This window comes from Echeneis naucrates, chromosome 6 (assembly GCF_900963305.1).
Source record: "Echeneis naucrates chromosome 6, fEcheNa1.1, whole genome shotgun sequence".
Taxonomy (NCBI): domain Eukaryota; kingdom Metazoa; phylum Chordata; class Actinopteri; order Carangiformes; family Echeneidae; genus Echeneis; species Echeneis naucrates.
In genome coordinates this window covers 23,644,851-23,672,374 of record NC_042516.1, presented here as the reverse complement: position 1 = coordinate 23,672,374, position 27,524 = coordinate 23,644,851, and the positions used below count along the sequence as shown (strand labels likewise).

The window sequence follows — 27,524 nt, the reverse complement described above, 5'->3', positions numbered from 1 at the left end:
CACGTATCGAACTGATATAGAACTTAGAATTCCAGAAATCCGTCTCTCCAGCTCTTCCTGGGGGAATCCAGGAAGCTGCTGGACCAGATGGGACTCCACCAAGTCCTGGGTCTACCCCGAGGTCTCCTGCCAGGAGGGATCCTGAGCAGATCTCTGAACCAACTGGCTCCTTTTGATGTGATAAAAATTCCCTGATCTGAGGGAACATCTTCATTATGATCATCATGAGAAATGATCATAACAACTGAAATCGCAAACACACTTCTCATGATCAATAACTGAATTCTTTGACAATTAAATATTTCAATAATCTCACCTTTATTTAAACTCACTCTGGATAACAGCGTCAGCCGAAAGTTCTTACTGTCCATTTATTTCAGTATGAACAGATGAGTTAAAAAAAAAAAAAAAAGACAACAAACAGCAAACTGTTAAAAAGATTTGTTGTTAATCGGTCCAGCCAAGTAATCTGCTACAGACTGAAGTTAGTGATGTGTCAGAATTCCTATCTGCTATTTCCCCCCAGCTTTATTTCTGTTACAGAGCAGCTGCGGCACCAACAGCCGGCAGACTTTATGCTCTATGCTCCCGAATTCTCTCCGTTTAAGCTGAAATCAACCAAAGCCAGATGCTCGTCTTGAGTTTGGCAGCAGACGAAGAGGCGTTCACCAAACTTGACAAAAACATACAATAAAACGTTTAACTGTGTTGTACGGACGGAGAGAAATCAACACCTGCTATTGAAAACACATGTGAAGTTATTTCCCATGACCCCCTGCACAAAAAGCGCTCTGCCTCATAAATAGCTCGACGATGCTTGAATGTTACCTTGTGAAAAAACTCGTATCTCCGCGGGTCTTTGGCGGAGACAGTAAAACGACAAAACGTGTTAAAAACAGATGAGCGTGGACTCCTTTTCAGTTCATCCTTTGTGGTTTAAGTCACGCTCCTCTCACCTCCCGAGGCTGCCCGGCCATCCAGCTGATCTGAACTACAAGCTGCAGATAGATGCTAATTCAGGGGGTGGCGGTGACGCTCAGGCCTGAGCCGCTTCTTATTCAAGCCGAAAACAAACAATGTTAATCCATCTCTCCAGAATTATGTAAACTCAAGAGCGACTTTGTCCCATCCCGACGCAGCAGCTCCAATTGGACTGGATGCACCAGACCTCCGATTTGATCCCCTAACGATCTAGTCTCCCGCTGACGGGACCGCCTTGAGTCCAGAATGGAGAAAACAAGAGGGGGGAGGTCATTTCCTCTCTGTTTGACCACAGAGGACGAAGGCGGGCTGAGCACACATTCAGCGGTCCCCTGCTCTTTCAACCATCTCTCCACCTGGAGGAGTCTTCTACATCCTCACCCCCTGAAAACCAACAAGAGGTTTCTAAGGAGCAGAAGTGACGGTCGGAAATACGAGTAAACAAGAAGGAGAAGGAGGTTCGTCCAAACGCCTCCTTCACATCCTTCATCTTTATCTCCTCCTCCTTTAATGAGTCTTGGTAGTCTGGACTTTCTCCACGTTGAGCGCTGCTGTTTCCCGGGACATCATGCTGAAGCAGCGACTCAGTTGGTTGCTCGGTCATCTCACGGAGACGGGGGCGGCGTCGGGCGCGGCCTCAGTCGGTGGGGGTTGGCACGATGCAGATGTGCAGGAAGTTGTCCGGGTGGCTGAGATGCTCGCTCAGCCACTGGAGGGGAGTCTCCAGCAGCGGCTCGATGCCGTGGATCACCACCTGGTAACGCTTCTGCTGGCCTGGACGGAGGGACAGAAAAGTGATGGTTAGTTCCTAAAACCTTTTTAAGGTAGTAGAAAGAAATAAACAATAAACAATAAAGATCAAGAGATTGAGGAGCGATAAAAAAAACAATTAATAAAAATCTATGAATAAGCATGAAGGTAAGAAAAGTTTACAAAAGGGAAAGGCAGAGCGTGAAGACAAGGAAAAAAAATATAAGAATCAAAAGAGAGGGAGGAGAAAGTTATGAGGAGGAAATCAATGTTTTTAAAAACCAGCAAAAGAACGGAAAGACTCGAAAGGATGACAATAAGCATGAAGAGGTGAAAAGGAGAAGAAAAAAAAAGATAAAACCAGAAAAGATCGAATGTAATAAAGATAAAGTCTGAGGGAGCAACGATGGAGAGAGAAGAGAGATGAGGTGAGACAGACCACATCAGAGAGAACAGCAATACCACGGGTGTGGTGGGTGAGAGAGAGAGAGAGAGAAAGTATGAGTGTAAAAGTGAGTGTGTTCATTCAAACAGAAATGACAGTTAATTGGTTTATTGTTCATCGTTACAGGGATTTGAAATGTAAACTTTCACTCTGACAGGTTGTACTTTCAGACTGTTTGCTAGTGAGGTGTGCGTTTGTGTGTTTGTGCCTCCGGCCTGGTGGTCTCCGGCGTTCGAGCCTACCCTGAGCTGAAAGGCCGCGACCGCATATCAGCCGTTACCCGGCAGCTCTTCTCTCAGCCCGCTTCACTTTCCGGCATTAAGTGACTCTGCAGAATTTTGACACGACTTCATTAAAAGGGTGCAGAGATCGACCGAGCTCATGCACGAACCTGCCAACGTGCACACTGCTCTTTTTAAACTTCGGGACCATTTTATGACTGTGACAACACACAACCTGAAATGAAAAGAGCCTTTTAAAGCTGCATTATGGGAAATGTGGGAGCAGCGTCTTTTTCACTTTTCATCAGAGATCATTATCTTATTTCCTTTTCCAATAAATGCCCCCCACCAAAAAGAAAGGAAAAATATAATTACATAACTGAATATTAATTTACTGAATTAATGTGTTATATGATTGTCTGTATCGTATTAAAATGAGAATGTCTTTAGAGAAAAAATTTGAAATGGTGCTTATTGTGTCCAAGTAAAAGAAAAGAAAAGGTTAAAAAAAAAAAAAATGTAAAGGGTAATCACAAACGTTTTCCTGTTAGATGATTCATTCTGTGAAAAGAGTTTAATCTAGCAGCAGAGGCCAAACTGCAAAATTGCATTCGACACAAAAGGCCTTTTGGTTGTGTTTAACACCTTTGACTTTAGAGAGTGAACTTCAGACCTTTTCAGACTTTTAGGGCCTTGAAGACACTTTCTATTCTATATTTATATATAATTATGTAATAGATTAATTATTAAAGTCTTTCTTTTAATTCAGGTGAGTTCCGGTGGTCAATGTTTCAGTCCAGATTAATTAAATCAAATCAGTCAGCTCTCCGACAAACATTCAACCAACATTAATTCATTCACACCTCTACATTGATTCATGTTTCCATATAAATATTTTTGCTGTTCTGCAGCGAAGAGGCCGGAAGGTGACACATTTTTTGCTCAGCTCTAAAACAGAAACTGTGTTTGACAAGTGTATTAATGTGAAAAGAGCAAAATCAGCAGTTTCCACTTTGGCTGGTCTCAGAAAGTGATAATTGTCCGTGCTTCTGTTTAGGAAGATTTATATGTGATGCTTGTATGAATTAATGTGCACACATCAAGTGGCCCCTTTGAGCAAATACTGGCAACCTGCTGACGTTGGCAGGTTATCTGCATGAGCGTGGGAAAGCAGCCTTTTCCTTTCTATCACCCTTGACCACACACGCAAAGGTTATCCCCATCTCAACATTCTTGTATGCACCATTTTTCTTCCACGTAATATCAGGAGGGCGGTTGAGGCGAGCGTTAACTGTCGGTCTGAAAAGCAGCTCCGCCCTACACCTGCTGACTGGCTGGCAAACAGCAACATGCATGAAACTCTCATTAGGAAAATAGCATGAGAAATGTGCTCAGCAGAAGGCCTCATGAAAATCTACAGACCTGCACAAGGGGCCCTGAGGTGGGGGGTGCAGTCTGAGAGGGCTGCTAGAATAAAAGATTGGATTAATTTAGATAAAATATATATATACACACACATTCCTGTTTGAATCACTGATGTTCTATATATATATACATATATACGTATATATATGTATATATATATATATATATATATATATATATATATATATATACGTATATGTATGTATATATATATATATACATATATACGTGTATATGTATGTATATATATATATATACGTGTATATGTATGTATATATATATATATATATATATATATATATATATATATATATATATATATATATATATATATATATATATATATATATATATATATATATTTTTTTTTTTTTTTTTTTTACAAAGAAAAAAATCCTGTCATATTAAAAAACATCAGTGATTCAAACAGGAATGTTGGAAGTAAGAGTCAACTGATTCCTGCTGTTGAATTTATATAAAACAACCAAATAGTAAATAAACGTTAGGTTTATTTTATTTAATCTAAATTTTTTTTTTTTTTTTGCAAACAGAATTTCTTCTTATGTTGATGAACAGAACCTGCTGGATGTATTTTTAAATTTGGAAACAACCTCAAACTGAAAAATCAAGTTTAAAGCGTGGAGATGAATTTATTTATATTGTTGTGTTGTTCCTGCGCTGCAAACCACAGAACCCACAACTTTGGTTAAAAACTAAATAAAAAAAAATAAATTACCCGAGATCATTTCCTCTAGACTATAGCAGCTGACAAAGCATTTACTGTAAGAGAGAACAAATGAAACAGTTAGGAGGATGTTTACAGACGAATCTGCTGCAGATGGGAAGATGATGAAGAGTTAAAGCTGAATTATGAAAAGGAGTTAAACTTCATTACTGAAGTTCACATCGATGTGTTTCAGGTCATCATTAATGTAGTTCTTTTAATTTCAATTTGTTGTCCAGTATTTGGAAATGTATCTGAGTGAATAAAAATTTGTAAAACTTTGGTACAGTTTACCAAAAGATGAAGAGCATCCTATTTAAATTGTGTTCACTCTTTTTTTTTTTTATTTATTTTTTTTTTTATTTTTAAAAAAATGTTCTGTTTATTTGAGCTCTCAGTAATTTGGATAAGCATGGAAAGTTGCTGAAATGTTCTGTTATTTTAAAATAAAATAAATACAAATCTGGCATTTAAATATGTTTTCAATTTTTGTTCTGGGATTTAAAAACATAAATAAATCTAAAATAAAATAATTGGTATTTAAAAGCTGCAGTTTTGTAGATACACTTGAATAAATTCAAGTGTAAAATCCAAGAGTCAAAAGAATTGTAAAATGCCTTAAGACCTCGTTAAAAATAATCAGAGTAGATTGCTGAAAAACTTGGAACAGCTAAAAATAATAAACTTTAACTCAGCAGGCTTCTTTTTTTTTCTTTTTTTAAATTTACCTACAATTTTCATTGATGTCATTCATTTGTTGACACTTCAATTTGGTATTAACTCATCTGTGGCCGTGAATTCACTTTACTACCAGATGATAAATTCAAATGAGCTGATTAAAACCGAAGTCACACAACGAGCGATTTGATGCAAATCTTGACAAAAATCTCCATTTCAGTTCAAAAGCACGGAAAGTAAAAGGTGTGATGTCGCCTCTCTAACAGCAATAGTGAGAGCGCACTTTCTCTGGTTCTCTCTCTCTCACACACACACACACACACACACACACACACACACACACACACACACACACACACACACACACACACACACACACACACACACACACAGAGTCCATTTCTGGGTGCTGTTTCAGACCCGTCTCTACCAGTCTGGCAGCAACGAGGCGGTGGTGGGCGGAGGAGGCCTGTTGTCACAATCTCACTATGAGAAATGGGGGAAATTCACAAAGCGCTACGCCCCCAAAAACACACACACACACACACACACAGATATATGCATTACTATTGATCATCTCACTGGCCACCTGCACGCACGTACAGTCTCACGCTCATGTCCTCGCAGAAAAGGTCCGTTTATCGTAACTACCTCGTCATCGTCGCTGTGAATTCCTGCAGTAAACACGCTGTTAACAGCCACGCCATCAGACCAGCTGTGATTTGTTTAGTCACTAAGCTGAGACAGCAGAAAAAATCCACTTCTCTGTTGTTTTTCAAAAATAACCAGCAGACAGGCGGTTTTGTTTGTTTTGGGTTTTTTTTTTTTTTCTTTTTTCCTGTTTGCTCTCACCATTTCCAGTAAAGTTACCAACTGAGCTTTCAGTCCATTCACAGAATCTTACTGGCAGCAGAGGATAAAAGACAAAGTTTCTTCTCTGGGAGATCTCTGCAGCAACAACAATATATCTTTAATTTCATAATGTTATCAGCATCTTGAATAACCGACCTGCACGAATTTAGACTGTTGTACTTTTTTCCCCTCCAGATTTTTTGAAAAGACTAAGACCACTGATGTCATGAGGGTAATTTCCGCCACAGCCTGGTCGTTTAAAGGCGACGTAGAGTTTAAAGTAAAGCCTGCATGGATGCTGGAAATGTAAGTGGGCACATTTGTTGATGTGGCTCTCAGGGAAACAGTCTGGGCAAACTGAGGGACGATGCAAATAAACTCCATCATTATATATATAAAAAAAAAAAAAGATTCTGCCACCAGGCCTCACTGACACAGAGCCTGGACTCACTATAACTGGTTTTAATGGATCAGCTTATAAATATAAGTTTATAAATTGACTTTATAAATCTTGTGCTGTGAGTTGACCTTTTTAGAATCTGTTTCACGTCAAGACGTCACCTATCCATTCGTTACTGAAAAGAAGAAATAAAAAAAAAAAAAAAAAAAAATCACAGAATGAATGCGAGCTTCAGTTTTCTTTATAAAACCGCACAGCACTGAGGTAACTTTGACCTGCCAGTGAAAAATAAAAAAAGGCGGCGAAAGATCTCACTAAAGCTTTTCCACTCCTCATTTAGAAAAGTAAAATTAAAAAAAGATTTCTGTGTATGTTAATGCACATCAGGTTGTTCGGGAAACTCCAGCTGGAGAACCAGCAGTTAGAAAGTGTAAGGTTAACTTCATTCCCTCATAAACACAAATAAACAATTATTAGTTTGCTTTGGAAAACCCCAACTGAATAAAATGGACTCATTTATACTCTCTCTCTCACACACAAACACACACACACACACTCACACACCCTGTGGTTGAGTGGTGTTCGACTCCTGGCCAAGACGACATGTTTTGTCAACCAAGTGAAGCCAACCACTATTTAGGAAGACCACAACGCAGCGCTCTCCTCAAAGACAAACACAGTCTGACAGGATCACTGGTTTTACTGGCTGGCTGGATCGAGTGTTGACGGCTTATAGCCCGCCGAATTAGGGAAAAAATGCCTACTACGGTTTCACAGAGGCCTCAGGAACGTCTGCAATCGCCCCACCGACAGTCCAACACCCAAAGATGTTCCATTTACAAGCAGCTACAACGACAGAAAGAAGAAATTCGCGTCCGAATCAGCAGACATAAAATTCTTAACACACATCAACACAGCTGTTTAAAGTTTCATACATTATTGATGATACAAATATGTATGAAGCTTACTATGACAATTGCTCTCACAAGAACTTGACGTGGAATCCATCAGTTTATACCGACTGAACATTTCTATGAAATTTGAGATACAACGTTCACAAACTGGAAACAGTCGACGACTCAGACGCAGAATGAGAGCTGACCGGCTAATCAATTCCATCTTTGAATTTGCATATCTGACATATACAGTGAGAAAGCACATTATACATGAAACCAATTACAAATATCACATAACATTTAGCCCATACTTTATAATATACGTTTTGTATGCTTATATTGAAAAACACATAAGTTGATACTAAATTTAATAGGTCTTAAAATTACAGAATAAAAAAAGAAAAATCTATGAGCACATACAAATGTTTTATATGTATATCATTTTAAGAATTCACAGTTGTTTCATATATATATAGAAAGTTTTATTAAAGGCGTGTGTATTATGGTCAGGATTAAAATCCTCAGAGACAAATTGAACATGACAAATTACTAGTCAGATCTTTCTAATATTTCCAATGCTAGATAGCAGAGGTGATAATATTAGCAGCCCTGATCTTCACAGGTGTTTTGTGTGGGCACGCCAACATGTTCACAAAGCTGAAATCTCTCCCTCCAATTCCACTCAAACCTTTGCAGCTGCAGCTTTACAGTAAATCTCTGTATAAAATTAGAAAACAAAAGATCTCAGCTGACCACAATTTAATCAACAATAGAGCAATTCTGAATTCCCCTTTCTGAGGCATATCTCATACGCCTGCACATATGAACCATGACTGGCTATCTGCTGCATCAACATCCCCCCTCCCTCCCCCCACCCCACAAAGTGAGCCAACCCATTCGACTGTATTGGCTTCTGATACAGCCGGCAGGAGGAAGTCTGCCAATCGTGACTGAGCTGCAGCACAGACGTGACAGTGATGGGGGTGGGCGTGAGGGGGCGGAAAAGAGGGTTGGATGCTCCAAGTATTGTTGCGTGGATTTGTTACTCAAAGAGGGGGGAGGGCGGGGTGGTGGGGTTGTCAGGGGGGTGGGGGGTTTCCTCTGATTATTCACAGACAACAATCAATGTGGCTTTTTTGGAAACTGGGCTCACCTCCGATAAACCTTTATCAGAAAAAAGAAAGAAAGAAAGAACTCCTGATGAGAATTGTCTGTAAATACTTGTCATGCGTGGGCAGCTTTGCCCTTCAGGCTGAGATTTATGTGGCGAACCTGAGAGGCATTACCGCCACAATCTTTCTCAATCACACACCTTGTTAAAGAACAACACGAGGCAGCTCGAGCAGGCGTCGGCGCTGACCGCCAGGGCTCAGCAACATGTTGTTCTGGGTTAGTTTCCTACAGCGTGAGGGGAAAACATCAGCCGGCCTGACAGAGACACCGACTTTGCCCATTCCTTCAGAATGATTTGGGAATCCCCTTCTAACTCAAACCACCCCGCCTCCGTTTGTTTGCTGCGACTGGGTTCTGGGTCCCACAGGGGTCAACACCAATCCTCCCTCAGACATAACAGACGAGGAGACTGTTTGAAAAATCTTGTTTTTTGATGTTCGAAAGATCAGACAAGTGGAGCACCCCAGATTTTCTTTTTGTTATATGTTAGGGTCCCGACAGAGAAAAGAGTCCTCTGAACTCTTGAACAATACTACCAGCAACCCCCCCCCCCGACTCAATGCTAAAAAGAAAAAACCACGACTACCCCGCCCAGTCCCTGAACACACGTCCCGGTCTCTCTAATCCAAACACACCGCCATAATCCCCGGCTATCACTCGGCTCATCTACCAGCGGTGGAAATCAAACAAGCGACGAGAGACAAAAGGACCACTTTCACATTGATCAGCCAGGCAGGCTGGCAGACTCCTCTGGGAGGGAGGAGAGCAGAGAAAAGCAGAGACTTAACGTCAAAGACATGAAAGACGTCAACGGCAGACAGGGAAGATGTTGAAGACTACACCTGAGAGAGAGAGATAGAGGATCAAAGAGGAGCAAAAATAGTCTCAGATCAGGGAAAACAGAGGGAAAGAGAGACGGTAAGAGGATACCTCCGTCTCCACCCGACAGTCACGCAGATTCTGTGCAAAACGGCTACATTTGCAGCAAGCCGCAGAGAAAAGTGACAGAGAAACATCTATTTGGACGTTTACAAGGATCCATCAGTAAGATGTTGGCAGCTGTTATTATTGAACACAGATGGGATGTGATTCTATGGCAAAAACAAAGTGATCTTGGAAGTTTTCAAATGTGCCACCCACGGGGAATCGAATTTTTACAAGGCTGAGAATCAGACGTTTCCTCTTCAGCTTTTAGACAGCTACACCACACATTAAGCAGAGATTTGATTTGCTGTAAAAAAGAAATAAATAAATGAAAAAATAAAATAAAATAAAATAACATTAGTCACTACAGCTGAATCTGGAAGTTCTGCCCAGACTAAGTGAAAACAGAAGATTTGTGGATTCAGGGTATCTTATTAAATTCATAACTGGAACACTTGTTGGTCATAATCATTATTGATCACTTAATTAAAAAAAAAAAAAAAAAAAAAAAAAAAAAAAAAGTGCTTTTGTCCACTAATTTTTAATACAACACTGACTGAGCACCCCCCGTGCAAACTTAGCGAGCAGCTAGAGATCAACTTCTCTTGTGTTTTTAGCCGCTCACTGAATTTAAGTCCAACGCTTTGGTGTGTTTTTGTCTCAGAGACACACCTGGCTCTTCAGCTGCTGTCGACGTGCTTCTCGGTACTGTTAAGACATAAGTGGGAACATCTCCAGGGTTTTCTCAGGGCCTTTTCACTGAATACAATCCGTCCAGAACTTCGTAAAGAGTAGAAATTAAAATATTTTGATTAATTAGCATTGAGGTAAAAAAAAATAATAAATAAATAAATAAATAAAATAAATTTTGGGGCCTCGTAACAAGCATTTTTTTTTTTTTTTTAACTTCATCTTTATATTTTACCTGTGATTTGGATATTGCACTTGTGATTTCTGATTTCTATTACATTTTGGTTCATTATGCAGTTATAATATTATAATATCTGACAACATGACAGTTTCCTGCACGCTGGGGTCAATCAGAAGTCATGACTGTTCACCAGTCTCTCTTTTTCTTTTTTTTTCTCCCCACATGTACAAACATCCACAGAGTACATTCATCAACTGAATATCCATGCTTTGTCTGTCTTTGAGCCAGGTCGTGACAAAAATGGGGGCGACTTGCGACACTATTTTCCACCTGCAACACAACCACTCGATGACAATGACGTCAACCTCCATCCAGCCGAGGAGCCACAAGCACAGCAGCCAAAGACAACAACATTTCAGTCACCGGTGCAAGGCCTGCAGCAAAAAATTGGCACAAGAATCCAACCAGTAATAAACAGGCATTCCTGTACCAACAAGTTACCAGGAATGGCTGGTTATTACAGAGACTTTGTGCCAATTTAGCTTCAGAAGTCGCACCCTTGACTGAGATAACGGTAAATAAATTCAGCTCTGTGTTGTATGAAAGTGGGACACGGCGAACACTCAGTGATCCGAGTTAATTAAGAGATTTGTGATGTTTTGCATGGTTTAAGTTTCTATCAAAGGGAGTCTGGGAGCTGAAGTGTCGCTATCACTGCGGCAGTAAGATGGGTGAAGGTTGGACAGACGGGTAGGAAGGCAGACGGAGGAGGAGGGGGAGGGCGGGCATGTTGATGCTTCTGTCTCCTCCGTGCAGGTGAGTCTCCTGCGGGTCCTCTGTCCTAACACACTATTGTCTCCTTATCTGCTTCCTCTCTCCTCTTCTGTAGACACTCTCTGTTTAGACTGTCGTTCACCCCCTCTCATCTCTTCTTTCAGTGTCACCACACCTCCGCCACATCAGCAACTAAAATACAAGGCGTCAGTGCACACAGGGACTAATATACTACATGTGCATCGACTAGAAGCTTTCAATGTACTAATATTTTGCAGTTTTATGGTTCAAAACCAACAACAAAATCATCAGGACAGACTGAGTGATTTAAACCCTCTTACATCCACAAGGTGTGTTTTCCTTCACTTGTCATTTCTATAAATGTCTCCAAAAATTCAAAATCAGCTCAACCTGAGTTAATTCTATCTGTTGCTCTGAAACTGAACTGAAACTGAAAACACACTCTGAATGTTTCCTTCTCCAAAGAAAAGCTCCTCTCATGTGTTTGGGTTGTTTCGATCTTTATCTGATCAGGAGTTCTGCTCATTCTTTAGAGCAGCAATGATGAAAAATCAGCTCCAAATATCTGACTGTCTTTATTCTGTCAACATAATAAACTCAGACCAACTTCAGAAATAAATCAATTCATGTCCTGTATATTGCTTTTATTAGAGGCTTTGTTATCTTGGTACAGTACAAAGAAAATATAAGAATTTAAAAATGAAAATAAAAATTTGAGCTCTAGGAATGTGGACAAAGTTAAACTCCTAAAAGCACTTTTATATTTTGGAAGGGAAGATGTTGTTTGTCTCGATTATGAATGAGACGTGTTTGTGGATCTGGTTCTAACTTGAAATGGATCTTACCTCAGTTTAAATTTCTCTGCCGAGCTGTTTAAACCTGTTTAAAGCTTGTCCTCTGACTTTACGTCACATTTTGTAATTTGCTCTCATTCTCTTTTCCTCCTGGTGTCTCCTCAGTGTTTATCTCCTTTTCCAATCATCTCCTCTTCACCTCCCACATCTTCGTCCATTTTATCTGGCAATAACGACGACCCCCCCACCCCCAGACACACACCCCACCTCCACCCAGTCGGTGCATTATCTGGGAAAGTAGATCTCTGAAATAAGTTATGTGGCTGCGTAAATAAAATAAACCCGGTGACGAGAGACGCGCCTTTCTTCTCTCCCTAGAAGACGATGAGCCCACATTTGATAAGGCAGCCCCAAAAAACAATAAGAAAAAAACAAACAAACAAACAAAAAAAAAAACTCGCCTCCTTCACTGTTAGCTGTCGATAACTGTACTCCAAATCTCCGACTGTGTTGTGCGTTTGAGTGTTATTGTGATGGATGATTAATCTCAACAGATTTAATATTTTTCTATTCCTAAAAGAGATTTTCTACTTTTTCTTGCTGATGTTAAAGATATTATTCAAATATGACGGAGTGTGTGTTTGTGTGTGTGCTGTAAACACACACTTACCTTCGTTGGGTATAGCAGCCGGGTACATTTCTTTCAGCAAGCTGCCAAGAGTGTGTGTGTTGCCTTCAGGTGAAACAGGACGAAACAGTTTCTGGATGAAGGGCCTGTCGCTCATTGTCTGTAATGAATTAAAGCACAGCAAACATATCCAAACTTTGATGATACATGAACAACATGTCCACAGAAAAAAGAAAAAGCTAATATACGCTTTATTTTGAATATTTTCTGTGCTTTGACTTTCTTCACTACCTTTTGAATAATGCCAGCTACCACTTCAGGAAACAAAAACTACTTAATGCTTCATTTGCCCTTCCTTTAGTTTCTCCTTCAGTTATTTTGTGGGATTTATTTTCCTTCATTGTGAAAGAAGGGGGGGGGTGCAACGCAGAACAAAGTCTCAGGTTGGATTCTGGCCTGGGACACTACGGATAGAATCAAGTTTTAATAGAATGAATTTATTTTTTATTTATTTAATTTCTGAAGGTGACAGACAGGGAGGGAGAGATCTTTAAAAAGAAAGAAGGAAAAACTAACAAGTGGTTCTATGTTTCCACCAAAAGGCCAAGTTGCAGTTACATTCATGTCTGCCAATGATTTATCTCTGTGAAATTTAGATTTTTCAAAGAAACTTCCTTCAGAATTCTTCTGAGATCTTATCCAGCTCAGTTGTTATTTAGCTTACGAGAAGGGACAGTCATAATTTCCATGGACGTGCTCAGCTCTTTCTGAATGTGTTCAATAATAACGTAGCAGGCTCAGTTAATATTCATAGAAACTTCACCGATAACGACACCTTTGATACGCACATCTTCTAATACAACCCTGCGGATCAACTGCCCCCAAGTCCAAACTTTGAAATCTCCTAAATGCATAAAGAAAAAGGCCATTTCTGATTTCAATATTTTACTCATCAGGCATGTTATCAGTTGATGGAATTCTGGGGAAGGAGGGTCCAAATGAAATGTCCTGTAAATGGGGTCATTTCATGTTTGGTAAAGGGAAATTCTAGGCTGTTGATCAGAGTTCAAAGGGCTAAGATGGTGGGAACCAGACCAAGCTGCACACACATCCTGTGAATGAACAGTGTGTTGACCTGTGTGAGGAATGCTGTGCTTTGATGAGCCCAACTGCCCAGAATGCAATATTTTGCAATGCACAACATTTCAACAGATGTTACAAGTGACGCAAGCATGTTTCCCTGATCAGAATCAATCTGGAAGTTATTAAGTTCTGCTGTACATACTCCACAAACTCAAAACTCCTCTGGCTCTCCTGGAGGTTCTCAATTCATAATTTCACATGCCCTTGCCCTTTCCCTGCTCCACACAGAGGTCAGAGGTCATAGAGACGGTGGTGTTCGGGAGTTTAAAAAAAAAACAAAACGAGTAAATTTCTGTAAAGTGGCTGTCTTTCTCGTTCAAAGGTTTTCCTGATTGTTAAACCACCCTGCTGCTCTGCGTAATAATACACAACATCTGTGTTTTTAAAAGGAAAGGTTTGAAACAAATTCAACCAACTCCACAGTCTCCAAATCTAATCACATCAGATTTATTTATACTGCACCAAATCAGAACAAAGTTACATCGAGGCACTTTACGTATAGAGCAGGTCTAGACCAAACTCTTTACAAAAATATTTAAAGAGACCAACAGATCCCTGCAGAGCTGAATCACATCCACTTGTCGTCTCGTTTTTTTCTTTTCACCCACACTGTCCGCAGTCACGACCGTGTTTTGTCAAAATGGCATAGGCCTGACCTGGAGCTTTCTCTAGAATCAGCTGCTCCAAACAAGCTAGCAGTTTATCCTCCTGCTGACCGCAATGTAACTCACTCTGGGTGATGATGACCAGTAAATCTAAACTCATCAAGTCACGATGGGCTAACGAAATAAATGTGACGTATGCGGCCAACATCCTCATGACTGTTCCCTGACGATTGACTCTGCAGCCACAAAATTCCATGAGTGAGAGGAAATTACCAGCAGACACCAGACAGAAACCCAAGAAACTGTATACAGAGCTGGTCTGTGGCTAGAGAGCTATCATCCTGTTCACATTCTGTAACGTCAATGTTAGCGAAGACTCCCATAAATTCAGCTCCTGAACCCCGATTCTGTTACATCAGCAGCTACGTTCTTTGCAAATGTCAAAAGTCTCACGATTACTTTAGTGCCAAATGGGTGACCCATGTCGTCAGGTGAGCGACTTAAATACGCTATCTGGTTAATGGAGTGGCGCCCCTCAGCAGAGCACAGCTATGGGCCAACGTGTGTGAAGAGCCTCCACATCTCACCACATAATCTGACCAAGTAGTTGTGTTTTGTTTTGTGTTATGTGTGATTTCAATCCATAATTAATGCTTATCTGTGCGGAGTCTCAGGAGAGCTGGGGCAAATCCCAGCTGGCAGTGCATTCTGGGGCGGGGTACATCCAGGAATGGTCTTCGGTCCACCACAGCTCTGACATACAGAGACAAACAACCCTTCGTGCTCACATTTACACCTTGGGGAAACTGAGAGTCACTAATTAACTTAATGTACTTTGTCTTTGGTCCGTGAGAGTACGCTGTAACTTGAAGAGAACCCAAACAGGCACAGGGAAAACACAAAAATCCACACAGAAAGCCTGAGACTCAAACCCAGAGTCTTCATTTTGTGAAGCGACAGTATGGGTCCTAAATTATTCATATCAATAGGTTTAATCATAGCATTACAACTCCACTGCAGTGTCAGCCAAAAAAAAAAAAAAAGGGCGGAACTGAATTGGAACCCAACCTTCGTGTTCAAGAGTGATCAGTATCACTGAGGGATTCAAACCCTGAGAACAATTAATGCCTTTCTCTATAAGGGCTAACAATGGGAGAAACTGGCATGAGAGGGAAATATGGCTCCGGCAGATACCCAACCCGGTGTCAAACGGAGAGTCTGACACACAATAGGGTCTAATCATGGGGCTGTGAAAAGGAAACCGGCGAGCGCAGGGATCGAGTAACTGAACGGTAACTACACACCACAGGGCCAGGCGTGAAGAAGCAAGAGGAAGGTGGCGGTGGAGGCGCGAAGCCGGCGCTCAGGTTACACAGAAACACTGAGTCACTGACAGGAAGCACGGCGTTTCGTGCGGGATCATCGGCGACAGCCAGAGCAGAGAGAGTGCGCTAAGTGACAGCTACTTCTTTGCATTTTTAAATAGCGGGCCATGAATAATTGAGCCGGCCGCCATACAAAGATGGAGGCTATTGATCCCCAGGGACAGAAGCGTGATACTGTTTGGATGAAGACACTTTCTTTTCAGGTGGTGTGACACCTTAGCTGGCACCGCGGCACATGGTTCCACAAGGAGAGCGAGGTGTCACTGGGACTCAGGTGAAAAGAGATGGCTCGCTCTCGCTGAGTGAAAAGAGCAGCGGAACTCAAGACATCACCTAATTGATGGAGGGGATTCAATCCGTCTAATTGAAGGCTAAACAATGGCTGGAGGACTCCTGCGCTGTCAATCTGTAGGCCTTTCTGTGACTCGAGAGGGGTCAGAGAAAACATTTCCAGTGAACTCTGAGACCATCCATTCGTAAATTAAAATTCCAACCTGGTTTTTAGCACTCTTCGTGTGCTCAGAGCCTGAAATGCACACCCGTGGACGAGAAACTCCATCAAGGGACACCGAATTGAACTCTGAATTATTCATTGCCCAAGTGTTATTCTAGGTTGACCTGTGGTATTTCACCATTCAGCTCCAAACTTCAGCGCTAATCAAAATTTCCCTGCCACGTCTGGTTTGGTTTTGCTTGTTAAACCTGTTAAACCTTTAGACAGTTCAAAACGTCAACTTCATCCGTAAACTATCGTCAACTATCGTCAACTTTCATTGGCTTTGCTTTTGTCCAGTGCACAGCAGATGTTTACAAGTATTCCTTTTTAAATTGAATTACCTGTGGTGGTACATTGGTGTGGTGGTTTTTAGGTGTCTGCCATCTCAGTACAACTTTCTGGCAAAGAAATTCAAGTCTCTTCAAATTTCACCTTAGAAGCTATTCTTTAAGGCACTATGCAAATAAACCATTAGTGTAGAATTAATGATCAAATGAAAGCTTCATCTCCCTCAGCATTATGATTCACAGATGTACCACCCTTGTTTGCCAACACACCATAAAAATCCGATGCCTCAAAGTGGGTTGGCAGTGCGGTGACTGATCGCAAAAACTGAGAAAACTGACATTGTCCTGTTTCCACTAGAAGTTATTACTGTAAATGTGGAAACACATTCTTCCCCAGTACTACGGGCACATCACCTGTTGCCCGCGGCATGATTACACACAACTGTTTCCAGCATTCCCATGTTTTGTAATTGTCTGTGTAGTCACCACCTCCCCCTCGTCTCAGTCAGCCATTACAAGATATCTGGGAGGCAATAAACCTGCATTCTTCGAAGCGGGCTGCTTCCACAGCACAACACGGAGGGGGGGGCGGACTGCCTGCTCTTGCTCCGGGGACGGGGGCTGTGAGTATGAACTGAGTCACAGAGTGGGAACACAGAGGTGTACCTGTACAGCAACATTGCAAGCAGTCGTTAAAAGGGAAGATAGTAATTTTCACTTTTCGGCGCAGTGAGACAGTCGGCTGCCTCTGGCTCTTTGAATCACAGAGCGGTGACACTGCCGGAGCGGCTGTGATGCATCGCCGCTGGCCAGAACCAAGGGTGTGGTGGGACAATGTGAAAGGGGGGGCGGGAAGCACAATAACACACACCAAAAAAAAGAGAGACTCCACAGGAAGCAACTGAAATGACAAAGTATGGATTCATGACACAGGAAAAGCTGAGGGGTACGCAATGATCACCAAAAACTAAACAAAAAAAAAAAACAATACTTACGTCAGACAAATTTTATATTGAATAAAAATAAAACTGTATGTTAAATGGTATAAGGAGCATAAAGAACCAATGTCTCAGATTTGTGGCAAGTTAAGAGAGGAAAGAATTTTCAACCGCCAGGATATAAGGCAGACACGTACGCTAACAAACACACAACCATGTCGTCCGTATCAAGGAGGTGTCTTCGTCTCCATAAGGAGCGCAGGCCAGACGGAAATGAGCCCTCTGTTATTTGGACCGAGTGTTGTCATTAATTCTGTCTGCATCAAACACAGCACATGTTATTTACACTAAAGACCACAATCTGGCTTTGAAGGACTCAGAGTGTGTGTTATGTGTTTGTGTGGGAGGGAGCGAGGAGGGATTGGGTGGGGTGGGGGGATCTTTTCCTCTGTATTAGACGGCCTCCTTGTGAAATCATCCACAGTGACTTCTCAGTATCAAATAGCTTTGTTCTCCTCAGTGTTTCTGCACTACTTGTATACAGTCTCTTCTCTTTTTTCTCCACGATGAGCGTCTTTCTACGGGTTTTGGCCGGTCGTGTTGGGTCTTGTCACAACAACTCTGGCCGTCAAAACACCGGATTTTCTTCTTAGCAACAACATAAACTCTGCAGAGTAACTACACAACACGAATGTTGGCTCGATTTTAAGTTCTGTTGCGTGCTGTTGGTTTTGTGCCAGAGGTGTAGTCCAGTTTAGTCCACTTTTGCCTTCATTCCAAGGACTTCTGTTCAGACCACTGAGTTAAAGGTTGAGTATGTGGTGACGGCTCGGGGAACAATAACCACAGGACCAGAAGGAATCTTTTGACTGATGCCAGCACTAAAAATAATTTGTGCTGACCTAAGTGTAAAACACTGAGTCATACTTGTTCCAAATCCCCCCTTTGAAAGGGAACTTTAGGAGACCAAAAAATGCCACTACAGGTATTTAAAAAAAAAAAAAAAAAAAAAAAAAAAAACAACAATCACAATACATGATTGAGTTTCCATCCTAACCCTCATTCCAGTCATGTAAATATTTAAGGGTTTGTAGGATGAAAACCACAGCATCCCTCAAACAATCGAGACTCTGCAAGAATTATTCTTTTTGTCCCCTTGTCTAATATGTTTGGAAATCAGACTGCAAGGCCATCATGAAACCAACTGGGCTCATAAATGACCATAGAAGCTTTCAATTCAGCCACAAAAAACACTTAAAGCAAGAAGTCTCTGGGTTTCAATCATGGTTTTACAGCTGCAACAAGTGCATGTCTGAGAGGGCGGTTCGTGCTGGTTGGGACTGCGTTTTTCAGTACACCACTTTAAAGGATTATGTTTTATTGCTAAACACAAGAATGTTTTTTTTGCTTTGTTTTGTTTTTTTTGGTTGAAGTGTAAAACTTTTTTTTTTTTTTTTCATGCTGAAAATGTGAAAGTAAAAACAAAAGCATTTATGGGCTTTTTGAATTTCAGTGTTGACAATGACAGACAGCTGTTCTGCCGGTTTCACTGCAAAAATTTAAATGCAGCCATTTGTGGTGACCAGCAGGTCGCATTAAACGCTTTACATGGTCAATAATAAATCATCACGGTGGGAAATTAACAGCAGGCACAGCAGATATGATTAAGGAAAGATGTTTACTAAGAAAATTTACGCTTAAGTTCTGCACTCTCTTGATCATCTACAAATCTCTTTTTCACAGCATGATGCTCCTTCTCTGTCATTTGGAGACAGATCTATTTCCTTTTCTGTTTTGCTGTTCCATTTTCTTTACATTATTTTTCCTTAACATGTCCTGACAGGCCCTAAAGTTTAATTCCTTTACATGGCTCGTTGACAGCAAGGGGCCTTTCTGTTTGCTGTGATTTTGAGATCAAGGCTAAGTGCATCCACATTCAGCCCCTAGACTCAAAGCAGACTGTCAACTTGTTTTTATTGCAGCAATCCAGATGTTTTCCAAATTTTGATTTCCTAAACTGGAGCAGCTCCGAGTCCTTACTTTGCGGTGGAATTCGAAGAACATTACATTCGATCACACGGTTGTGTCAGAGCATTCTTACATTATAAAAAAAAAAAAAAAAAAAATTGAATCAATCTCTACAGTCATTCTGTGCAACCCCTAAACCATGCCAGTTGTCCTATCAGCGTAAGAAGCCTCCAAACACTTGACTCAAAGCATGGCATATTTCCCGCCACTGTCTGGCTGCGCGACACGCTAATATCTTCCAGGCAGGAACCAGCTGCTTATTCATCATCCCCCCTTTCTTTTGCACACCAAAGGGACTTTTTACCTGAGTCAGGATATATCTGCGGAGGTTTTGGTGGAAACAACCGACGTGAGGCCACTTGTCTGCCTCCATATTTGCCAGGAGCCCCGCGGATATCACATGAACAGGAAAAAATGAATAACCTCAAACAAAAAGGTCAGCAGGAGCAGCTAGCTCAAAACCAGCACTCATATGGAGATATACATAAGTAACGTTGATCGTATACCTTCACTTAAACATGAGAAAACTGTAAGAATGGCACCGGGAAAGCAGGTACAATCAGTTGTTAAGCTGCAGGTAAATCTCGGGCTGTCACTGTGTGAAGACACATTCACATCAACCTTCCAAGCTCCCAGACGCTTACTCATGTTTGTTCGAAGACGGGTATTATGTCAGGCATGAATGCCCTGCAACTTGTGATCTTGGATAAAACAAAAGAGTGTTCTTATATTTTTAAAGATGAACAGCTCAAGAGAAGGTTGTGGCCTTTTCGTAACGCTGCATTACGAAATGCAGACAGGTGTGCTTTGTAATGGATATGAAGGCTTCAGACAAAAGTGAAGAGAAATGATTTGATAAGAGTCATCCAGTATGTTAAATTTACTTTTTTGTTTTGAATGGCGTGTTAGACTCTGATGAAAGACATAATCAGAATCAGCATCTGGCTGATTCTGATTATCTCAGAATTTTTTTCTGCTAAGACAACTCCAGACAAACAAGGAGGGTTTTTTTTGGGTTGTTTTGTTAAACACAGACGCCTGGCTCCATCTACTGGGCTGACGAGGCAAACTACAGCTCAACTCTCAAAAGTCCAGATGCTTAAAAATCTATAGCTCAGGTTGTATGATGGTGTTACCTGGTATATCCTGAAGGGGATGTATCTGAAGCCTCCTTCCTCAGTAGGATACTCCATCAGCTTCCTGTTCATGGCCCAGAACTGGTCAAACTTATCTGTGGCAACATAAACACAAACAGGTAAAATGCTCACAGGTCTGTTTCGAACACATCCAGTTAAGGTTTCAAGTCTTCCATAAAACATGGTCATTTTTTAAATGATGGCCAGCAATCAGGGGATGCATCAGGACAGTACTGATACAGATTAGAGCAGGTCAGATCAAGCTTCTTCTCCAAATATGGTTTCTATTGGTTTCAAGGCCAAAATTGTAGATAGGCAAATGAGGAAATGTCAGTTTAGACCTTTTCCCTCTTCCGGCAAATGTGGACTGGACTTCTGGTCCTGTAAAGCATTTTACGACTTTGTTTTGAATTTTAATTGTATTCATCATCATCATTTACATGAAGGCCTATGGTCAAGCTACCGTCTCGTGATTCCTCCCTGCATGTGCTGGTTTCAACCCACCACCTGCCCTCCCCTCTCGCTTTCACAATAAACCTTCTGATTTCTGTCTCCCGGGAAAGTTCGACCCATCTCTGTTTTTCTGTTTCTGGTCTCTTTTTTGATGTGAAATTAGTTTTAGAGAAGGTTTCATCTCTCACTTTCATCAGCGCCTTCTGCATGGATTACTTCAGTATTAGGCCTCTTCAGTTTCTTTTTTAGTGTACCTACAAAGAGTTTCAGCAGGAGGGAAACGGCAAGAACCACACCCTGAACTTTTTCATAGCAGGTCATGGCATCATCTGTCCATCTCTGGCTCCTGAATGAAAGTGTTTTTTTTTTAAATCTCTTACTTGTGTTTAGGTGTGACATCTCTTGTTCTGTCTCTTACTTTCATGGGAAAGTGGAGGCATAATGAGCAGCTGCAGTTTTGTAGGTAAACGTTCTCAGTGTTACATGCACGATACACAATTTACATAAAAATTAAGAACCACAGAAAAAACTATTCCATTCAAAAGTGCCATTATTTTAATTATTCAATTTCTTGAATGCATTAATCATTTGCATGATGCACTGCAACTGATGTTCACTGTTTATGTGAAACCTCCTTTATCTGTTTCAGATTTAAACGCCTCAAAAACAGCTCAGAGGGTGTGATCCCAATTTAGGAAGTGATTGGGTTCACCTGGGTGTCAATCAGAGCTGAAGTCGATATACACATCTGCTGCAGAGAATTACAATTCAGACTGCAGACTGTGGTAGTTCCATATTTAATCCCTATTTTTTTTAGCAGGTCTCAGTGCATTTTTGATCAGTGAAAATGTGCAGGCTGCAGCAACACAACACAACTTCTTCAGTGGTTTGAACTCCAGCAGCTCTTCTGTTGCATCAGACCACATGACCATCAAAGAGCCCTGACCCATGACCCTGTGGTCCAGTGGTTTTCCTTCCTTAGACCACCTTTGGCCAAAGTTTGGTCCTTTTCCACGCCAATCGAGAAGGAGATGGAAGTTCTTGCCTGCTAATTATTATTAAATCACAAGAAGGAGGGCTGCTGCATCTATAGATGGAGCCTAGCTGATCCTATTTGTTACGTACTGCCCTGGGAGGGGGTAACATGACTGATGATCAAAGTGTTTGCTGTGCCTTGTTTGATCAACTTGACCTGCAGTGATCTCAGAAATCAGCCGCCTGTTGGGTTTCTCACACATACACACACACACCTTAAACTGAGGAATCACATCTGCCCCAGTGATGCCTTTTGCACCACAAGCGTTTTCATTGCTTTTACCCTGCTGCACTAAATTCACCTACACAAAACACCACAATCGAAACCAACAGCGGTCAGGAAATCAACCTGGAAATCAGATTGAGGTCAAACCTGTACGTGTGTGTGTGTGTGTGTGTGTGTGTACTTTTATGCATTCTTTGCACAACTCCAACAAATAAGAGAATCTTTTCCAAACATGCAAAATAAAGTAAATATAAAATATGTATAAGACTGCTGTAACTTCATATGTTTTCAATGTGTGTGAGTTTGTATCAGTCTGCATACAGTGAGCAAAGTGTTCATCACTGCTGTTAACAAGTGAATGTGTTATTTTATCTCCCGGCAAGTGCTTGTGGTTTGTTTCCTCTGCCTTGTGTGCGAGGGGGTGTGTGTGTTTTTGTGTTTGTGCATGCATCTCACCGTTCTGCAGGCCCATCCACAGCTGCTTGTGGTCTTTCTTCTGCATGTCGTTAACGACTTGGCTCTTGTGCTTGAGGGCGTCGGCTTCCTTGATGCTGGACATGAAGTGAGCTTCAATCACAGAGTGAGACGGGCAGCGGAGCAGGTCTCGATCCGGAAAGTTCTGAAAGTCGCAAGAAGTAAAGTTTTATTTACTTCTACCACTACAGTGGAAAAGAAGCCCATGACTGCTGGCCGAAAACAACAAAACAGAAGACAATTTTTCTAATTGCTCAATAAATTTGCATTTAGCTGCTAAATGTTCTGCCTCCTCCCCCAGACATTGGCTAAAATGTTGTATTTTTGCTGGACAGGGGATTAATCAGAGTTTGTTGCTGAATATACAGTAAATGCATGACACATATTTGGTCTAGGTCTTAGTTATCTCTGGCCTTGACTCCTGTGCAGCTTTTCCTTTGTGCTCAGTAAAACCCTCACAGATGGTCCAAGATGTAGCGGCTCATCTGGTCTTCAATCAGCCCAAAAAGTCACTCAGCTACTCATTAACCTACACTTGCTGCCCACAGTCCCTAATGTTTGCCTTCAGAGTGACTTCTGGGTCTCCAGTATCTACTTGAACTCAATTGTTAAGTCCGAGGCTCCTTCTCACCCTAACCCTTTAATGACTGGGGTCTGTCATCACCATCCCTGCGAACAAGACCATCTCAGTCCAGATTGCTCTAGTCTGTGGTTCCCTGAGGGAGCTTCCGAGGGGACGTCCTCCTGTCTCTTAGCAAGAAGAAGCTCTAGAAAAGCTCCGCTCCTGCAACTCTAACATATCTAACTAGTTACTACTTTGTTGCACTGTGATCTCCTGCACTCATTCAACAGAAGTTGTGTTTAAACCAAGGTCTGCTTCTGAGATGAAGCGTTATTTTTGCCTGTCACTGGTAAGTCACCTTGGACAAACGAATCTGAAACAAAACTATAAATGAAATGTAAACTAATTTATATTAACTACATTAAACTTCTACCAGGAAATGGGGACAATTATCTGTGGATTCTGCTCATTTCATAACACAGGCATCATTCATCTGATTAAAAACACACACACACACTCTCTAATTAGTTCTTACCTTAAAGTGCACAGTGATGCTCCAGGGTAAGACAGTATTGGATGCATGGAGGTCAAAAAGAACTCCAATAGGATAGTGCCTGCAACCACAAAATGGATAAAATCTGGATAATGTTTGGATAGATCCTTTCAGACATCAGCGTCCTAGCTGCCTTTTCATGTCTGTTTGTGTTATTGCTGAATGCTGAGAAAGAAAGTTTTCCCAGCTGCATTTATTCCCAAACAATGTGGGAAATTGTTTCACTTCATTAACAAGTGTCTCAAAGATACAGAGCTGTTAAAGTAAATGGAATTGCAAAAGTTTCTCATTCTCTTGTTATGCTCTTGCATTCAGCTCTCTCTGGATGGCTTTTGTATGTTAAAATGGTCTGCATCAGCTCTCTTGGTTGATTCTAGTTCTCATGAGGACAACAAGCCAAACTGCACAGGCAACCACATTCCTCAAGTGAATTGCATGGTTTGTCAAAAACTGATCATTTGAATAGTGCAAAGCCAACTTTCCTATAAAAATAATTTAAAATTTGCTTTGAGATAAGAGAAACATCAGAGCTTTGAATCTGAAGCTGCTAAACATTATGACATTTTTACCATGATAATAAACTAGACATCTGTTCATCTCCCTGCCTGATGTAGTTTCAGTGATTTACAGGGTCCTTGTGAAGTTCTATGCTATGTTGTCTGATGTGATACTGACACCTTGTGGCTGAACTTTCTGCCTGTAGGGAAGCTGAGGTTTATCTACTGACTGTGAATCATTTTCCACACAAACAAAACACTAACTCAGCGTGGTGGTAGCGCTGCTCGAATGATTCTGCTGATGTCATTAAGTGGGAGGGGTTGGCTGGACCAGACAATAAGCAGTATATTGGAGAACATTTCTATCAGGAAAATAAAAATTCATACTTATGATTACAAAAGAAAAAAACTAAAATAAATGTTTTAACATGTATTTAGCAAATACAATCGACCAGTCAAACATTATGACCGACAACAGGAGAAGGGAAGAATGATGGTTACCTAGTTACCATGGATACCTGTCAGGTTATTAGGATGCAGGTAAACATTTATTCCTGAAATTGGTGTTGATGAAAAACGATCTAGTGTGAGGATGTGAGCGACTGTGACAAGAACCAAACTGAGATGTGTAGATGAGTGAGTCAGAACAGCTCTGTGGGATGTTCCTGGCCCGCAGGGGCCAGGGGCTACCAAAAGTGGTCCAAGGAAGGAAAACCACTGGGCCACATGGTCAAGGTTTATTGATGCTTGTGAGGAGCTCTTCATGGAAACAGTATTCTCTCATGTGAGTGGCCTGTTTCTGCAGGATAAACATCCCTTCCTCACTGCAACAACCATTCAGGAGGTTTGAGGAGCAATGGCCAGTTCAAGGTGTTGACTATGCTTCAAATTCCCCAGATGTCAATCCAGTCCAGGATCTTAGTCCAGATTTTAAGGACCTGTAGAGGTCTAGAGGAGCCTCCACAGGTTATTGCATAATAAAGATTAGGCAAGCACTCATAAAGTTATGGCTCATGTGTGTTGATTAAAAAAATGTGATCTGGCATACAATACAAGAAATCCACCAGGCTGGCAGCTCACAGCGCAATCTCACATTTCACCTGACAGAACTAATAAAATCAGTTAATGAACAGTCTTTCACTCACCATTTAAGTGGAGTTCCTTCATACTCAAACCACATCTCCTCCATGTCCTCCTGCTTCATCACTTTGAGGAAGTGCTTTTTCACCTTGTCTGTAACCAGAGTCAGGTAGCTCACCCTGGGCAAGAGCAGCTGGGAGAGGAAGACACGCATTATAAAGCAGCACAGCCTGTTACTGCATGCTGCAGTGGAATTAGGGAATACATTAAGAGTGACCGTGTGCAACATTTGTGACCTTAACAAATGCCTCTGCATGCTTAATTTTGTGTTTAGATGTAAATCATCAACTTTGAAAGCCAAGTCCATGGGAGGAAACAATACTGCATCTGTGTCCTCAGCACTGAATATTAAGCTGGCAGGCAGCTGATTAAAATTGGCAAAAAACACAGGTCGCAGGCCAGAAGGCTGCAGGACTTGGCCCTTCAAGGTGAAACCTGCAGATTCATTCTGTAACTGTACTTACCACACTCTCATTTTATCTGAACAAAAATATTACGTCGTTATTAAAATTCACACTTTACTTGTCCTCCTGCTTAGACGTTATAATAAAGTTCACTGTCATGTTTCACCTACTGATACAGTACAGTAAAGAACAGGGACTGCTGTGTCTCACCACAGAAAAAGACAACACTGCAGTGCAATCACTAATAGGGGAATAATGCTTACTCTCTTTTTTCTGTTGTCCTCATCTTCATAAGAACAAAAACACAAGCTGACAAGTGAAACTGTCTCGCTTTCCCACTTTGCTCATCCGCTACAGAGCATGCAGCTCAATGCACCGGTATAAACTGTGCTTAAGACTACACTTCCTCAATACTTTAACAATCCATTGAAAAGCTTGTTTTAAGCAGAAGCCCCTTCTCTTCCAGACACAAGTCATAATGAGCAGGTACCCCTCACAGAAAACACAAATGTGATTTGAACATTTTTATTATACGTTATTTGTTATTTATAAATGAATAATAAAATAAAATAAAGACTGGACACATTCAGAGCTCTGTAACATTTTCACCAAGAAGGATGTTCTTCTTTGGTGTCAATGCAAACTTCCTTGTACTGCCTGAGTGCTCACATACAAGTGTGATTTGTGATACGGCTAATTATAGTGTTTCATGTGTGTGGTACAGCTCTGGGGGCTTCAGGTATGACTGTGATACTAATCTATCCTTCTTCATGAGACTAATGTGAACCTAAGTGTGAGTTTTCCTGGCATGTCCCTGAACAGATCTTCACATACAGATGTCAAAGAGGTTTGTCTTTAAGCGGCCGGACTTACATAGTAAGGCTCGGCCTCCCTCTCCGTCACTTCATCCTGGTTCAGCGTGAAGCAGGTGGGGATCCGGCCGAACCACACGTCCCTCAACACGTCCTTGTCATCTGCCATGCTGCTTCTGCCGCCGGTGGCACATAGAGAAGATCTAATTAGGTCCAACGGCGAACACCTTCCTGTTTGTCGGTGACACAGACACAACAAACAACTTTCAGAACACAACGAAGTGAGCAGTGCGACATAAACCGGCGGCCAACGTCAAGTCGGTCCCTCTCAAAGAAGTTAACTGTGCATTAACCGACCCCTCATGCTGGTTATAACTCGTTTATAGTCCAGCTGAAAGCAAGAAAACCTCAAAAACTCACCAAACTACGCAACTGTGCCGCTAGCTTGGATGCTAGCTATGCTAACTTAGCTAGTGGAAAGTCGGCCAGGAACGGGGGCCAACAAACGGGCATTATTTTTTATATCGGCAGTTCCGACACTGTCGTCCACAAACAGAAATTGTCAGAGGAACAAGTCAATAAGGCGACAGAGAAAGAGAAAGACAGCTTACTTTTGGTCGATGTTTTGCTGTCAGCTTGAATGAAGGAAGGGCCGTGACTGCCGAAGCTGTCATTCCCCGCCGCCGCCGGAAAAACAGCCGCATTCCCCGCAGAATAGCGCCCCCTGGAGCCCGCTCATTAAACCCATTTTAATATAAATTGTTGCTATTAATAAAGTCGTTTTAAATAAGAA

The 27,524-nt window shown here is 41.4% G+C and overlaps 1 protein-coding gene across 1 annotated transcript; it reads right to left on the bottom strand.

Annotated features, from left to right (window-relative positions):
- Nucleotides 1-109: 109 nt before the first annotated feature.
- Nucleotides 110-27,445, bottom strand: atg5 (ATG5 autophagy related 5 homolog (S. cerevisiae)). Its single transcript, XM_029505273.1, has 8 exons — nt 27,343-27,445; nt 26,793-26,962; nt 25,521-25,648; nt 23,861-23,939; nt 22,746-22,908; nt 20,576-20,670; nt 12,600-12,717; nt 110-1,755 (listed from the first exon to the last, which is right to left on the bottom strand). Exons 2-8 carry the CDS (start codon nt 26,898-26,900, stop codon nt 1,619-1,621), a joined length of 828 nt encoding a protein of 275 aa, XP_029361133.1. The 5' UTR covers nt 26,901-26,962; nt 27,343-27,445; the 3' UTR covers nt 110-1,618.
- Between the last annotated feature and the right edge of the window lie 79 nt (nt 27,446-27,524).

What these genes read in the sequence shown, in the direction of transcription:
- atg5 (XM_029505273.1), bottom strand. Translation starts at nt 26,900, where the DNA reads ATGGCAGATGACAAGGACGTGTTGAGGGACGTGTGGTTCGGCCGGATC. An exon ending in GGGAGGCCGAGCCTTACTAT is followed by an intron (nt 25,649 to 26,792) that starts GTAAGTCCGGCC and finishes TTCCTCTCCCAG; the next exon opens with CTGCTCTTGCCCAGGGTGAG. An exon ending in GCATCACTGTGCACTTTAAG is followed by an intron (nt 22,909 to 23,860) that starts GTAAGAACTAAT and finishes TGCGACTTTCAG; the next exon opens with AACTTTCCGGATCGAGACCT.